At 44.8% G+C, this 14,307-nt stretch overlaps 1 protein-coding gene across 3 annotated transcripts in view; it reads left to right on the top strand.

Moving 5' to 3' along the window:
- Positions 1–14,307, top strand: part of CACNA2D3 (calcium voltage-gated channel auxiliary subunit alpha2delta 3) — an 806,557-nt gene that overhangs the window by 158,439 nt on the left and 633,811 nt on the right. For all 3 annotated transcript variants that reach the window (XM_059663265.1, XM_059663266.1, XM_059663267.1), the window contains exon 3: positions 11,803–11,919. In XM_059663265.1, the coding sequence (XP_059519248.1) occupies positions 11,803–11,919 (117 nt within the window). The remainder of the gene's footprint in view (positions 1–11,802; positions 11,920–14,307) is intronic.

The following is a 14,307-nucleotide window of genomic DNA, read 5'->3' as shown; positions in this document are numbered from 1 at the left end:
ATCCTGCATATCAGATATTTACATTACGATTCATAACAGTAGCAACATTACAGTTATGAAGTAGCAACGAAAATAATTTTATGGTTGGGTCACAACATGAGGAACTGTATTTAAAGGGCCAGAAGGTTGAGAACCACTGACTTAGAGCCTGGATATGCTCCCCAGCTCCTGGTACCATTTCCCAGGCTCCCTTATGCTGGGTCAGTTCTGCCTGTGGAAAGTGAGCACAGCTGATGATGCATGTCTCTTCCAGGCTAAGGAGTTCAGCAAGCAGGTGTGCCTTCTCCACTCCCTATACCCCCATTTGCTGGCTGAATGCAGAAGGCTCAAGGCCTTTGAGGAGAGCAGAGACTCACGGGAGGAACCTGGGTCCCTGAGTCACTATGTGGAAAGCCTCTGATGACAAGGATCCCCCACATGGGGTGGTTACAAGAAATAAATCTATATTGGGTGAAGCCACTGAGATTTGGGGATATTTTTACTATACCAGCTTCTGTCCCCCTAATGAATACAACCACTCACTGGTGGTGTAACCTTGGATCCTGCTGTGTGTCTCTGTTCTCCACTCAGGGCTCAGTTCTCTAACCTGTAAAATGGGGGGAAATAGTATCTGTCTCACCCAAAGTAAGTGTTCAATAAATGCTGGTTGTTCTTACTAATAACAATTCATTATTATTATTGTCATCATTGTTGTTATCCCTTCTGATTTTTGGGGAGCAGGAAGGATTAATTACTTTAAATGGGAACATCAGAAAAATGTGTTTGAAAAAAGTGGCCAGCAGAAAATAATCTATACCAAGTAGTACAGGCTTTGTCAAGTAATGTTTTATTATTTGCAGTTTGGCTGTAGTTAAATTGGTCGGTGTACATAAAACACACCCATAAATGATGTGTACAATGACATTTTTCCTCTCTAACACACATGGGCCTGTAATCATTATTTTGGGGTTTAGTGTTGTGAGGATGTATGTGCCCCATAAATAGTTATATTCAGAGCCTCAGATCCCCCCATACAGTAATCCAGAAAATACCCGGGAATGGGATTTTTTAATAAGCACTGAGATAATTTGGTTTTGTTCAGTAGACAGATGGATCTTAAAGCAGTGTGCTCCGCCGCCACACTAGGCAAGGATGGCTGTATCAACAGCTGGTTGAGTAGCCTGCCTCTGACTTAATTTTCCTTGTGGAATAGGGAGTGTGATGCAGCACTCACACTTAGTTTTATCACCATAGAGCTACAGTTTATCAGTGGTATTTGTCCAGTTGACTGTGTTGAACAGTAAAAGCTTACAAGACTCATCAAGAGTTTTTTAAAAAGTATAGACAGTAAACCAGGAGAGGAGGGACAGTCATCTGTTACATCAGCACCTGACAATCTGAAAGTAGTAGAATTTCTCAGAGGGCACCCACCATGGGGCCAGCTGCTCTGAGAGCAGCCTCCCTGGGACTCCGGAGGGGGGTGGGCACTCCACAGAGCAAGTTCAGAACAAGGGCCCCAGGGACACTGGGGCTGGGGACCCCATAATTCATAGAGTACCAGAAGGTACCTTGATAAATAACTTAAACCACACTACTCTCCCCCCCGCCCGCCCCACCCCCAAGCTAGAAGTTCTTAACCGCTTCTGCCCTCAGTGGCAGCCCGTGTCCATGCTTCTCACCCCATGGAGTAAGAACTGATTCCAGATTCCTTGAGTGGTCTCCACATGCCACAGCCCTGCAGAAGGTGGGGCCCAGCTCTCCCTGTCTCCTCTGTTCTTTGGGTTGTAATGTAATGCCCTGTCCTCCTTCCTCTTCTGTCATTTCTAAACCAAGGTCTCTTCTTCTTATGCAAACTGTCTCTTGTCCTGATGATTTTGACAGTGAAAAACAGCATTCTTCAAGGATTTTCTTCAAATTTAACGAGGCCTGAGAGAGCACAGGATCACTAGTGGGTGTTTTTGTTTTAATGTTGATCTTGGAGACACTTGATCAGAACACCTGTGTGACACAGAATTGCTTGTACAAACTGGCTCTTCCCATTTTCAAATATTAGAATAGCCTTCTGTGACCTAGAGTTCCATGAGTGTAGTTTGGTGGAGGTTGTTATGGTTAAAAAGGAGCGTTCTTAACATCAGCTTAAAGGATTTAGAAATATATTTACTTGGAAGCATAATTGCTTTGGAGTGTTGTATTTGAAGTGACACTGTATGCGATAATTGAGTTGAGAGGAATACTAAGTACATTTATGTCACAATAGGAAAATGACACTGCCTATAAGGTGAGACTCTAAGAATTGTAGATGATTCGTTTGTGTGACAACATCTTTAGTAACATATCTAAAAACCATCATCCGCCAGCCCTACACACACACAAATGTGTAGGCTCCTATCATCCAGTTCCTGCCAGAAGGAGCCATTTTCAGAGTTACCTTTGAAGGCCCCTCAGGACCTTGTGAATGTTTGGAAACTGCCACTCCCAGAGCAACATTGAGAGGTAGTTTACCTGTTAGGCTGTGAATGTTGATTGAGACTTTCTTCTTATTGTTGAGGCAAGAGAATGACATTTTTCAGGAGTTATAGACCAAAGGTCAGATTTTTTACTAACCTCCACCATCACCATCACAATTTTGAGTGCTTTGTGTCCAGCATTCTGTTGGGTAACTGACCCACTTGACCTCATTGGATCATCCCAACAACAGTCTGAGGTCTAGTATCATCCACTTCACTGATGAAGGAGAGGAGGCTGATGGAGGCCAGGCAGCTTGTCACATAGCTAGTAAGTGGGGACATTAGGACTTGAACTTAGCACCTCTGGCTAGAGAGTCCCTGGTCTGAGCACCATGTCAAATTGCCTCGAGAGTGGGATGCACGTTGATGATCTTCCTCTGACTTGAGCTCTGGCGGGTGATTCTAAACCAAGGAGGAGGATGCTACCAGGCTCCAAATCAGTAGTATTCCAGCAAAATCCATGCGGGTCCTTTTCCATCCATCCCATCGTGGTCAGCCCTTTTTGCTAGAAATAAGACAGAGAAGACAAAACAGGAACTGCCTCCTGTTCTCCCTGATGGAGTGACATACATGCTTACATGTACATGCATGGAAGGGGATTACATGCAACCTGAAAAGACTGCCCCCCACTCCCATGGTGCTCACTCTCCCATCAAGCTTGTTCAGAGTCCTGCTCTGCTTACCTTGTGTTGGCTCAAGACTGCCTCATTAAAGTGACGGGGTACTCCATCACCGTCGTCTCCCAGGAGGCAGGGAATTGTATATACTTCATAGTCGTTTCCTTTTCCAGGGGCCTTAGCTCTTTTATTGTTTTACACACCTCCCTGGGACCCTTTTCCTACTCAATGACTGTGACATCCTTCCTGTTCCTGGCCAAGTTTTCACTGTTGACAGAACTGTTGGGTTGCTCACAGTACCTGAGACTGACCCCTCCCTACTCAGGGAGACATATAGGTCTGTGCTTTATAGACTGTTATACATTCAGTAGAACAGACAACACTCTCTTGCCTCCGGCATAAATGATTTACTTGCACTGAAGATAGGAGTGACATCAGGGGAGACATACAGGGCTCGATGGGATATCATAGCTCAAGTTTAGATTGAAATGATCCATGCAGCTCTGCTCCAATTTATTTATTACTTTTTTAAAATCCTCATCTGAGAATATGTTGTTTTTTATTGATTTTAGAGAGAGAGGAAGAGAGAGAGAGAGAGAGAGAGAGAGAGAGAGAGAGAGATGTGAGAGAGAAACAGCAATCAGTTGTCTCCCACAACCTAGCTATATGCCCTGAGCTGGAATCAAACCGCAACTTTTTGGTGTATTGGAGGACCCTCCAACCAACTGAGCCACCCAGCCAAGCTATTACTTATTTTAAGTAAAATGAACCAAAATTTAGCTTCTTTATACCCCAAGGGGAACATATGTATTGGCTAACACCCCCCCACCCACCTGGCACATTGAATGCATGAAAATAAAAGTGATTTCAGTTTAGGTTCCTTTTTTTGTGTTGGTGTGATTCTTACTTAAATAGTTGGTTTAATGAACTTATTTCTGCACTGTGGCTATTTTAGAGAGTAAGACTGACAATTGAACCTTAAGGTAGGAACGCGAAGCATCTGCTCGTGTTCCTTAACACTAGATTGCCCAAGGAAGTCATTTTGACTGCTTTTTAATTTCAATTAGAAAAACAATTATGTATATAAGGACACAATGTCTTAGAATTTTGTGACTTTTTGTACAACATATAAATGCGTTTATTAATAATTGTAGTTACCTCCCCCCTCCTTCATTTCCGGTATATATATGTGTTATACCTATATTGCCCAAAAGCAGTCATTTTGACTGCTTGGGAAATTTTAAATAATCAAATGACTCTTATTATTGAATTGAGTAAATTTCTTATATGACCAGTTCGGCTCTGTATTGAAATAACAGTTTTCATTTTTTTTCTGTTACCGTCACATGATAACATACAAGTACATGATAAATTGTCGATACTTGATAAGTTGCAGTTGCTCAATAAGCTAAACTAGTACTTGTTATTCGAATCTTTATGCAGTGATACTTGTTCTAATAAGTTGTTTATTTTATTTCTTTTGCGCCCTAAATTCATGAAAGAAATGTCGAATAGAAGTGAGTTATTGGAAAAGCTAAGGAACATAAGTGAAGAGTGCTCCGATATTATTCTTTCACAATGCAGTCATTTTGACTGCTTTGGGGCAATATAGGTATATACTAAGTTTCAGTCTTTCTAGTGTTAAAGGGCCCGGGCATAGCCAGTGTCCAGGCACTTTCCCAGGAACAGGGTTTATTGGGGATCTGGGTCAGGGATTTCAAGGGAAGTGCCATAGGCTTAGGAGAGGGATGGAGAAGCAGGCCATTCTCTCAAGTCCTGGCTTTGTGGCAAGCCCCCCAGATTCTCACTAGGGGCTGAGCAAGTCCTTGCTTTGCTGTTGCTCTTCCTAGATATGCTGTCAGCCCCCATCTAGTGATTTAATTCTTCCCACTTTAGAGATGAAATTGCAGTTTTTGATGAAAAATTTGGCCAAGAGGCCATGTTCAGATGCACCAGCTCTTTGGCTAATGATCCCCTTTCATCCGTTCCCTGCGGAGGGCATGTTTCACGGTGCTGAGTGTCCTCAGAGCCCCCACTTTCATGTTTGGCGTTTATACCAATTAACTGTGATTGGTCAGAAGCCTCCTGGCTGGAGCCCCTCTCTGAGGCTGTTCCAGGTGACTCACTCCTAGATACGCAGTCATCACGTAGGAGAAAAATGACCCAAATGTATGAACAGCATTAAGTGTTCTGACAGTGACGTAGTGCTTTTCTCTTCCTGGTGTTTGTGTGAAATGATCTGGCAAAGTAGATGCTGCAGAAATAATGCATTTCTTTGCCTCCCTTCGCCAATGATGAATGTTCTTGGCTCATCACGAGATTTCTTGCCAAATGCTGATTCTGCTAACAGAAGGAGTGGGGGCTTCAGATGCTCTCCTGAGACAGAGGGAATAAAACGTTCCTCAGGCTCGCCTGCCTTCTGTGTCATGCATACTGAGAGGTGCTCTTGTGAAGGGCTGTATTCTGCCTTCTCCCGGGTCTTGGCTAAAGCCACAGACTGGGTTGCTCAGGTGTCCCTGGCTATGGCCCCAAGCCCTGCAGGGGATCGGGGGTGCCCAGAGGACAAGGGTGGCAGAGTGAAGAGCATCGACATCATCCCCACCCCATTGGATTTGTCTGTTATATTAAGAGCTTCAGTTCAGGAAGGCATCAGAACGAAAACACAACCCTTACTAGAATCATCTGTAGCAGAAATGCCAAGAGGGAAAACCAGGGCCTGTGAGGATTGGAAGGGCCTGCTATGTGCTGGCACTGTGCTGGGGGCCTTCGCAGACATCCTCCTAGTAACCCTCTCTGCATTCTGAATGAGGACCCTGCGGCCCAGGAGGTGAAGCGATTTCCTTGAAGCGACATGACCAAACTCCCAAACTGCTGCTGCGTCTGACTATCAAACTTCTGCATGTCTCCTGGGAGCCCCCTTATCATTCCTCTGACTCTTCTGGCCTCTCGCTGTTGCTGAGCCCCAAGTTCTGGCCGCGTCCAGCTCCCAACTCCTAGTGTTCATCCAGCTTTACCCCCTCCTACCCATGCTGCACACTCAGATTTTTCAAAAGGACACATCTGATCATCGAGTCCCAATACTACCCAGAAACCCTTCAATGGCTCTGGCTGTTGCCTGTCTCCACACCCCACCCTCCTACCCTAATCAGGATGAGGTCCAAACCCTTACATCCTAGAACACTACCCTTGATGGACTGATTCTGCTCACTATTCTGACCTCATTAGAGTACCCCACCTTGACCATCCATGTGCCAACAAAGTGAAACTGGGTAGTTTCTTGAGCCCCAGGCAGCTTCTTGTCCCTGGACCCCCATACCTGCCTCTTGCTCTGTCAGGCAGGCTCATCCCCTATTGTGTCTCCCACTTTCCCAGCCTAGTCGTCCTTCAAAGGCCCAGCAATGTGGGAGTCACTGCGTTGCCCACCCCACTGGTTCAACCTACCACTATGTTGTACCTTCTTTGCCTGTTTACTCATCAGAATACTGACCATTAGAAAAACCAGCCTTATTGAGTTCTGCTTTACATATCATTGCGCTGGGTGTCTAGTACCCCGCCCAGCATACCAGAGACACAAAAGAGATGTTTGCAGAACAAGTAAATGGGACACTGGAGACAGTATTCAAATCCAGGCTGGCCTGAACCTTTAATTGGGTGGCACAATGTCTCTTCCATGCTCGTCTTCCCCTCTGGCTTCCTTTATGTTTTCAGGGACCTGCTGATACTTTCCTAACTCCTTTTCCCAGTGGAAGGAGGACTGCTTTTATGCGAAACAAGTAATTACTAAGGCATCCCTTGAACCTGTAGGAAACAAAGCCATTGCCTGTACAGCTGTGTGGGAGGCCACCTGGAGGGAAAGGAGCTTGGGGTGTTTTGCCTCCAGCACAGTCTTGATACCTGAGAGAACAAAAGAGGATTTGTAGCCCAAACACAGCCATGGTGTCATTTATAATTAAGGATCCAGGGCCACCTCCTGAGGGGGCTTGCTCATTTCCCTCAGGGTATTTTTATTGTCAAGAGCTGCATCTGCTCCTTTAAAGTCCAGCTTCAACCTCACCCCTCAGTGGCCCTGTGGTGGAATCTCACCCACTTTTGGGACACCCAGTGGTCCCTGGCCATGTTGCTCTGGCTCACTTGGAGCAGTCTGGGAGCAGCTGCAGCCCTCGTGAACTGACCATGTCTCTAGTTTTTGCCACTTGACTCTCTTGGCAAGTCCAAGCCACCATTGGCTACAAAAATCAGTGAAACAGGGGTTTTATGGCAGTGAAATGCAGCCTCAGAAACCAGCTTGCAAATATTTAGTCTGTCAATCCTTCACCCTTTACTTCTAAGTTCAAATGACCAAGTGACTAGAAGTTAGCCCTTTCTAGGTTTAAAACACACTCTAACCACTTGCCTTTCAACATGACTAAACCTCTCGGTGCCTCAGTTCCCCATCTGCAACATGGGGATAATGCCAGCCTCCCAGGGTGGCTGTGAGGATGAGACGAATTAATTTGTGAAGAGCTTCCGGCACTGTGCTGGGCCTGGGATAGACGGAGGACTGACTCATTGTATCGACTTCCTGAGGCTCTGCTAATGAAGATGTGCTGCTTAATTACACAGTTTCTAATTGGGACCACGTCCCCCTGCAGGAATCTGTTTATGAGGCGCCCATATGCTACTCTACATACAACTACAACTTTTATATTTTCTAATTTCCAATGTGTGTTCATTGTAAAAACGAGAGCATGCAGGTAAGCAAGAAAGGAAGAAACCCATTTGTAATTGTATAGCCACCTGTGAACACTTGGTGCCTCCTTCTAGCAGGGTGTGTGTGTGTGTGTGTGTTGAGCGCGCGCGCGCGCGCGCGCGCGCGCGCGCGCCCGTGCTTGTGTGTGTGCAGGTTAGTAACTGAAAATAAAAAGCACCGATTACTGTCTGTACCATATCGCATCACACTGCATGCACAATTCCTGCCTTCTTCCATACACTTTTCGGATGGCCATGTGGAATTCTGTTGTACTGTTGAGCTTACTCCCTCCAGTTGCTGAAAGTCAAATCGCTTGGTTTCACACTGAGGCACGTTTTTAAAGGTTTTGATGTTGCATTCTAAACTGCTAAGGGCTTGCAGTTGATTAATGACTGTCCTGGGTTAATCTCTCTGTTCTTGAAAATCCTTTGATTCCAGCAAAGTGTGATGTTTCCTGGTAAGAGTAAGGCATTACGTTGTTCTGTCCTGATTCCAACAGGCATCAACACATCTTGAAAAGCAGTTTTTTTTCCTTATGGACTAACTTCCCTAGGGTTCTGAGAAAGTAGCATGGGCTTGACTCATAGCTGAGAGGACCCATTGTCATGTGTCCTGAAGGGAGGAGAGGAGGAGACAGGCTGGCAGAGGAATGGATCCAGTGAACGGCTATGCTTGCCCCACATCTGGAGTCCTTGGCTTGGCAAGAGCTTCATGCTGAGATTGGTTAGCTAGGTCACCAGGCACCCAATAGTCCTGGGAGATTGACAACTCCCCAAAAAGTCAACGGCTCCTTTCACGGAACAGATTCAGAAGGAGAGAAGATGCAGGAAGATCTTGGGGGACGGTGAGAAATGAATTGATTCCCTTTTAGAACTCTATTGGGAGAGAAACACATGCAAGGAGCAGATATGGCCAGAATAATGGCCCTCCTATATAAAAGCCAAAAGATTCAAGTAAAGGCCAATTGTGAAATCCATTTTATTTTTCTTTATCTTAAATCTCTAGATCAACGTTAGTTTCAGAATTACTTAAGACAGAGATTGATTTCACTGCCTCTGTAAATACTAGACAGACATTAGTTTTGTTTGGTTTCACTCACTTCTTGAACTTTGTGTTTTTGGTAGTGAATCAGCCTTGGCTATGAGTTGGTCTCTGCTGCTGGCTTTTGGAGCACATCTGGCGGGCAGCAGAGAACCCCCAGGATTTTTGGCTCCAAAGACATTGGCTTGCATTTGAACTTAGGGAAAGTTTCCAGTAATTGCCATTGAAGTTTTCTTCATACAGCAGAGGACGCTGTTAGCCTGAGCCAGGCCTGGGCTGGCTGGAGTCCCACATCCCAGGAGGAGCCAGTCAACCTCCCAAGGGGTTGGGAGGCCACCCTTACAGAACCATAGGCCAGTGCAGCTGCATCGCCGGCTTGTTGCTTGACTTGTAACAACACAATTGTTCTTCAACAAGCTTCACCCAGAGAGGTCCTGTGAGTGTCTGTTGTGGGCTGGCGGGTGACCACGGGGACCTGTCCTCACCCCCTGAACCACAGACCTTACAAAGCCTGCAGAGAAGAGCACGGGGTGCTCTGGGGCTCAGAGGGAGGGCGCATCCTCCTTGTCTTGGGGAACCAGGACCCCCTTGTTGAGGCGGAGGGGAAAGTTAGAAGAAGGAATATGGGTTTTCTAGGTGAGATAGAAGAGAGACTCTCGATACAAACACATAAGATTTTTATGGATGTTTCCAGGGAGCAGGGAGAAACATGTCTCTTTCAACTCAAGGTCCATTATGGGACTGTGCAGAGCAGCTCAGAGCATCTTACAAACAATGTAGCAGGTGTCTGTCTTGGTCCAGACTCAGGTGATCTGAAATAGCACTTTATTTTGTCAGGATTACCTTAATTCTGAGAAACCCCAAGCCCTTGGCCCTGATGTTCAGGTGAGAGGCCCAATGCCTGAGGGTCCCTCCCTGCCTGTTCCAGAGTCCAGCGGTGGGCCCGGAGCCCTCTGTGTGGCCAGAAGCCCCCAGACTCTAGGAATTTCATTTTAGTGTTAAGGATCAGAGGAATTCTGTCTACATACATTTCCTTAGAGTCACTCCCTCTGTTTTTAAACTCTAATCTTTCATTTTTAAAGACACAAGTATTCTTGCCTCAAAGGGCTTGGGAATGTGCTCTAGGAAGGGAAGTGTTTTCTCACCCGCGTGTGAGTGCGTGCACACACACACACACACACTCCCCCTTCCTTGGGGTGAGGAAAAAGTTTACATCTTTTTTAAGATGAATTTACATTTTATCTCTATTTATAAATTTATATCTTAAAAATGATCTTTTTTAAAAAAGTCATTATATTGTTCACTGCAAAAATGACTGTCAAGGTTACTAGAGTCAAGGTAAGAGGCAGAGCCTTAGGATCTTGGGTTGAGAGGTTATTAACTGATTTAGTTCTCTCCACAAATAAGAGTCATTGTAAAGCCCCAGTATTTTCAATTTCCAACCCTTTATAGCTGCATAAATGGAAGTGATTCCTGTTCACACTAAAAGTATTTGGAACTCCATTTACAAAATATTGAAGAGATCACTAAGACCTTTTGCTTATATGGATTATGTTTATTGATATTTGCCAAGTTAGAAATTAAAACTAAGAAATTTAAAAATTATTAATTCAAAACGTAAAAATCTTCTTACATGTTAACGTAAATAACATATTTTATGAAAAAGAAATGTATTTTCTAAAACAGAAAATTTAGTTAGAGGATTGGCCCTTTTCGTTTTTGCAAATATCTCTCATGCTTGGTGTAAGAGGAGGGGTGATTTTCCTCTGCTTCTGGTTTCAGTCTGTGATGATTTGTTGAAATCTATGAAGAAAATCTGGCTTCACATGGATATGCTCTTGGAAAAAGGGGGCACTTCCTGCATCCCTGAAAGGGACTCAGAGACCCCACAGGGGTGTTTGGACCACTCTGAGAATGGCTTAAGCAGACCAGTTACCAGGGCATGTGATGGGTTTTAAACAAAACATTGTTTGTGAGAATTTGGGTGAACTGTAGGTCAAATCAGTCTCTTATGGAACAGAGGAGCAGATTAAGAAATCTTATGTAAAGCGTTGTTTTTATGGTGTTATACTTGATTGCACATGCTCCTTCTGTGAGCTCGGGAGGGTACATATGACGTCCCCAGTAATTGACTTGAATTGCTGAAATCCATAGCAAGGGCTCCATTGTTATAAAGTGTTTTTAAGATGCTCTGCCATTCTTTAACTTCTACTCCCGTTCAGGAGATGACATCCTTTCTTTATAAAGGATCAGAGTACCTATTTTAGATTTTGTGAGTCCTCTGGTTTCTGTGTGACTACTTACTTACCTTGATAGACTATGGAAACAAATGGGCATGGCTTGGTCCCAACAAAACTTTATTTATAAAAACAGATGATGGCCTGGATTTGGCCCAAGGGTTCTAGTTTGCTGGCTCCTGCTATAATTACACATTAGCGTCCTAGCCTTGAGACTATTTTACCCTATGTCCTCAGTCTTCAGCCATGAAAAATTTAGTGATAATCAAGGAAAAATAAAACCAAAAAAGTTGAATTTCTTTTTTTTTTTTTTACTTGATGACACATCTGGAATAGTCAGCTTCCAGTGGTGTTGGCTGCAGGCAGTCCTCCTGAGGAGCCGCTGACTGTGGGCAGATTGGAAATAGAGTGTTGATTCCAGGAACTGAAGAGGATGGATGATAGAGTTTACTTGCTTCACGGTTTATTCTTTTCCTGGGTGCTAGTTAAGCTTCCAGAGAGTAGAACCAATTTTTACATTTCTCCCTATTGGTTCCATAATTATAAAATACAGTCCCACCTCCCCAAATCCAACAGAGAATCATATTATAACTTTACTTTTACTGACTCCTTGTGGATAGAGATGCTGGGACGGCATGGGCGAGGTGTTTTGCAGTATCTTGAGTCTTCATTGTTTCCCTCCCTTCTTACAGAAGTACAAAGAGTATGAGAAAGACGTCGCCATAGAAGAAATCGATGGCCTCCAACTGGTGAAAAAGCTGGCAAAGAACATGGAAGAGATGTTTCACAAGAAATCTGAAGCAGTGCGGGTAAGTGCCTCAGCTTTAGCTCTTTATGGTCTGTAGACACAAGGCAGCTGCAGGGAACTGGCTCTGGTGAACCCAACTCTCAAGAGACCAAAGTTGACTCAGCTATCATGTGAACTCTTCCTTTTCATAAGTCTAGTGAACCAGGAAGAGGCATTACTAGGGGCAGGATTGCCCTCTCCATATATGGTTCAGGTCCTATATTTCATCTTATAATTTTACTAGAGGCCTGGTGCATGGAATTCATGCACTCGGGGTGGGGGTGGGGGGCGGGTGTCCCTTAGCTGGCCTGAGCCCTCTTGCAGTCCGGGAGCCCTCAGCAGTAGGACATCCTTAGCATTGCCACCGCCGCTGCGCTCACCAGCCATGAACCCAGCTCAGGGCTTCTGGCTGAGCAGCCCCTATGGGAGTGTGCTGACCACCAGGGGGCAGCTCCTGCATTGAGCGTTTGCCCCCTGGTGGTCAGTGCGCAGCATAGCGACCTGTGGTTCTGCTGTTCGGTTGACTTGCATATTAGCCTTTTATCATATAGGATGCTTTCATCAGAGGCAATGTTAATTGTATAGCCATAGAGGGTGGCTTAGGACTGTGTGATGCATTTCCTAATTCCCAAATATCACTCAAAGGCCCCTGGGTTCAACTAAGCACCTATAAAAAATTTAAGCAATGCTTGCCAAAATATGGAACTGGAAATCTCAATGGAGTGAATGAATCTAGATGAAGTCAGAAGTTCCTTTGTCACTAGTGGACTATTACTATAAATATAAAGCTTGTCTTGACTGGTAGGAGCTCCCTGAACTTTCATATTATCAGCAGGATGAATGGAACTACAGTGCACAGATATATTATTTTGGATTTCCAAGGTGGTTTCTGACTTTATTCCTCGTAGTCAGCTAAACAGGCCATCCTCCGTTCTTGCTTTAGGACATGGGAATGTTGTAATATCCTATATTGCCATATTGGCACAGGATTATGGGAAAGAATTGCAATATGCAGACTTCTTTATTTCTAATCATGTATAGTTTGCTTACCTTCCAGTTTTAATAATCATCTCCAGAATCACTTTGTTATAAAGGAACACTTTTGACTTTAGCTTTTCTCACACTTAATTGGCCACAGAAATTCCCACAAGTTATTTCTGCTTTAAACCTGATGACCCCACACATTTGCTTAATGCTGAAACTTTTCTGTACTATATTTTAAATTGATTTCAGACAAGAGGGGAGAGGGAGAGAGAGATAGAAACATCAGTGATGAGAGAGAATCATTGATCAGCTGCCTCCTCCATGTCCCCCACTGGGGATCAAGCCCACAACCTGGGCATGTGCCCTGAGCAGGAATCGAACCTTGTGACCTCCTGGTTCACAGGGCAATGCTCAACTGCTGAGCCACTCCATCTAGGCATTTCTGTACTATTTTGATTCAGGGTAGGAGGGATTGTAGATTAGTAGGGAAGAGCATGAGTCTGACCTGGGATCAGTGCCTGCCTTTGTCACCTCCTAAGCTTTGGCGTTTGGAGAAACAGCTTTACTCAGCTAAGTGGGGAAACAAGAAGTGTGAAGTTTAATAAAAGTTCTGCTTTAGAGCAGTGGTTCTCAACCTTGGCTGCACATTAGAATCACCTGGGAATCTTTTTAAAATCCTGATTTCTGGGCCTCAGCCTCCAGAAATTCTGTTTCTTTGTTACTCATGTTGTGGCCCCACCCCATAACAAACAAACAGAATTTCCAGAGGATGAGGCCCAGAAATCAGGATTTTAAAAAGATTCTCAGGTGACTCTAATGTGCAGCCAAGGTTGAGAACCACTGCTTTAGAGACACTTAGCACAGACCCAGGCATATACCCAGTGCTCTGAAATGTGTATGTCATATATTTCAAAATAGATGTACAGGGCCCTTTGCAAGCACACTTGATGCCACAAAGTCTAGGCTGACTGGTCCGGTGAGAGTGGCTCCTCCTCCCAGTGTTAACAGGAGGGAGGGCTTGTGTGTCAGGTTGGAGTTTGGTTTGGAGATGGTTTTGTCGTTGAGATTGACCTGGTCTCATTGTCAGCTCTGTGGCTCTATTGGCCCCAGTCATGAACCACGTGGCATTTGAAGTGAGATAAGGTGGCCACTGAGAGGCCTCCTGGATGTGGGTTCATATTGAGGCCAGGGGAGAAGAGGGTGTGACTTTTACATACTATAATGACACCCCACTTCTTGAATAGGCACGGTTGATATTTGCCTGTGGGACTTGTGAACATCTGGAGGGCAGACACCTCCAATCCCGATGTGCCTGTCGTTTGCAGTGGAGCATTATCTGCAGCATTTGTCCTAGAAGACACCTTGGTGCCCCGTGGTCCTTCCTTCCCCATGCCACCCACCGAGCCGCAGCCTTCTTCTCAAATGG

The sequence above is a fragment of the Myotis daubentonii genome, chromosome 14, assembly GCF_963259705.1.
Source record: "Myotis daubentonii chromosome 14, mMyoDau2.1, whole genome shotgun sequence".
NCBI classification, from domain to species: Eukaryota; Metazoa; Chordata; class Mammalia; order Chiroptera; family Vespertilionidae; genus Myotis; species Myotis daubentonii.
This window is presented reverse-complemented; position numbering and strand designations above follow the sequence as displayed.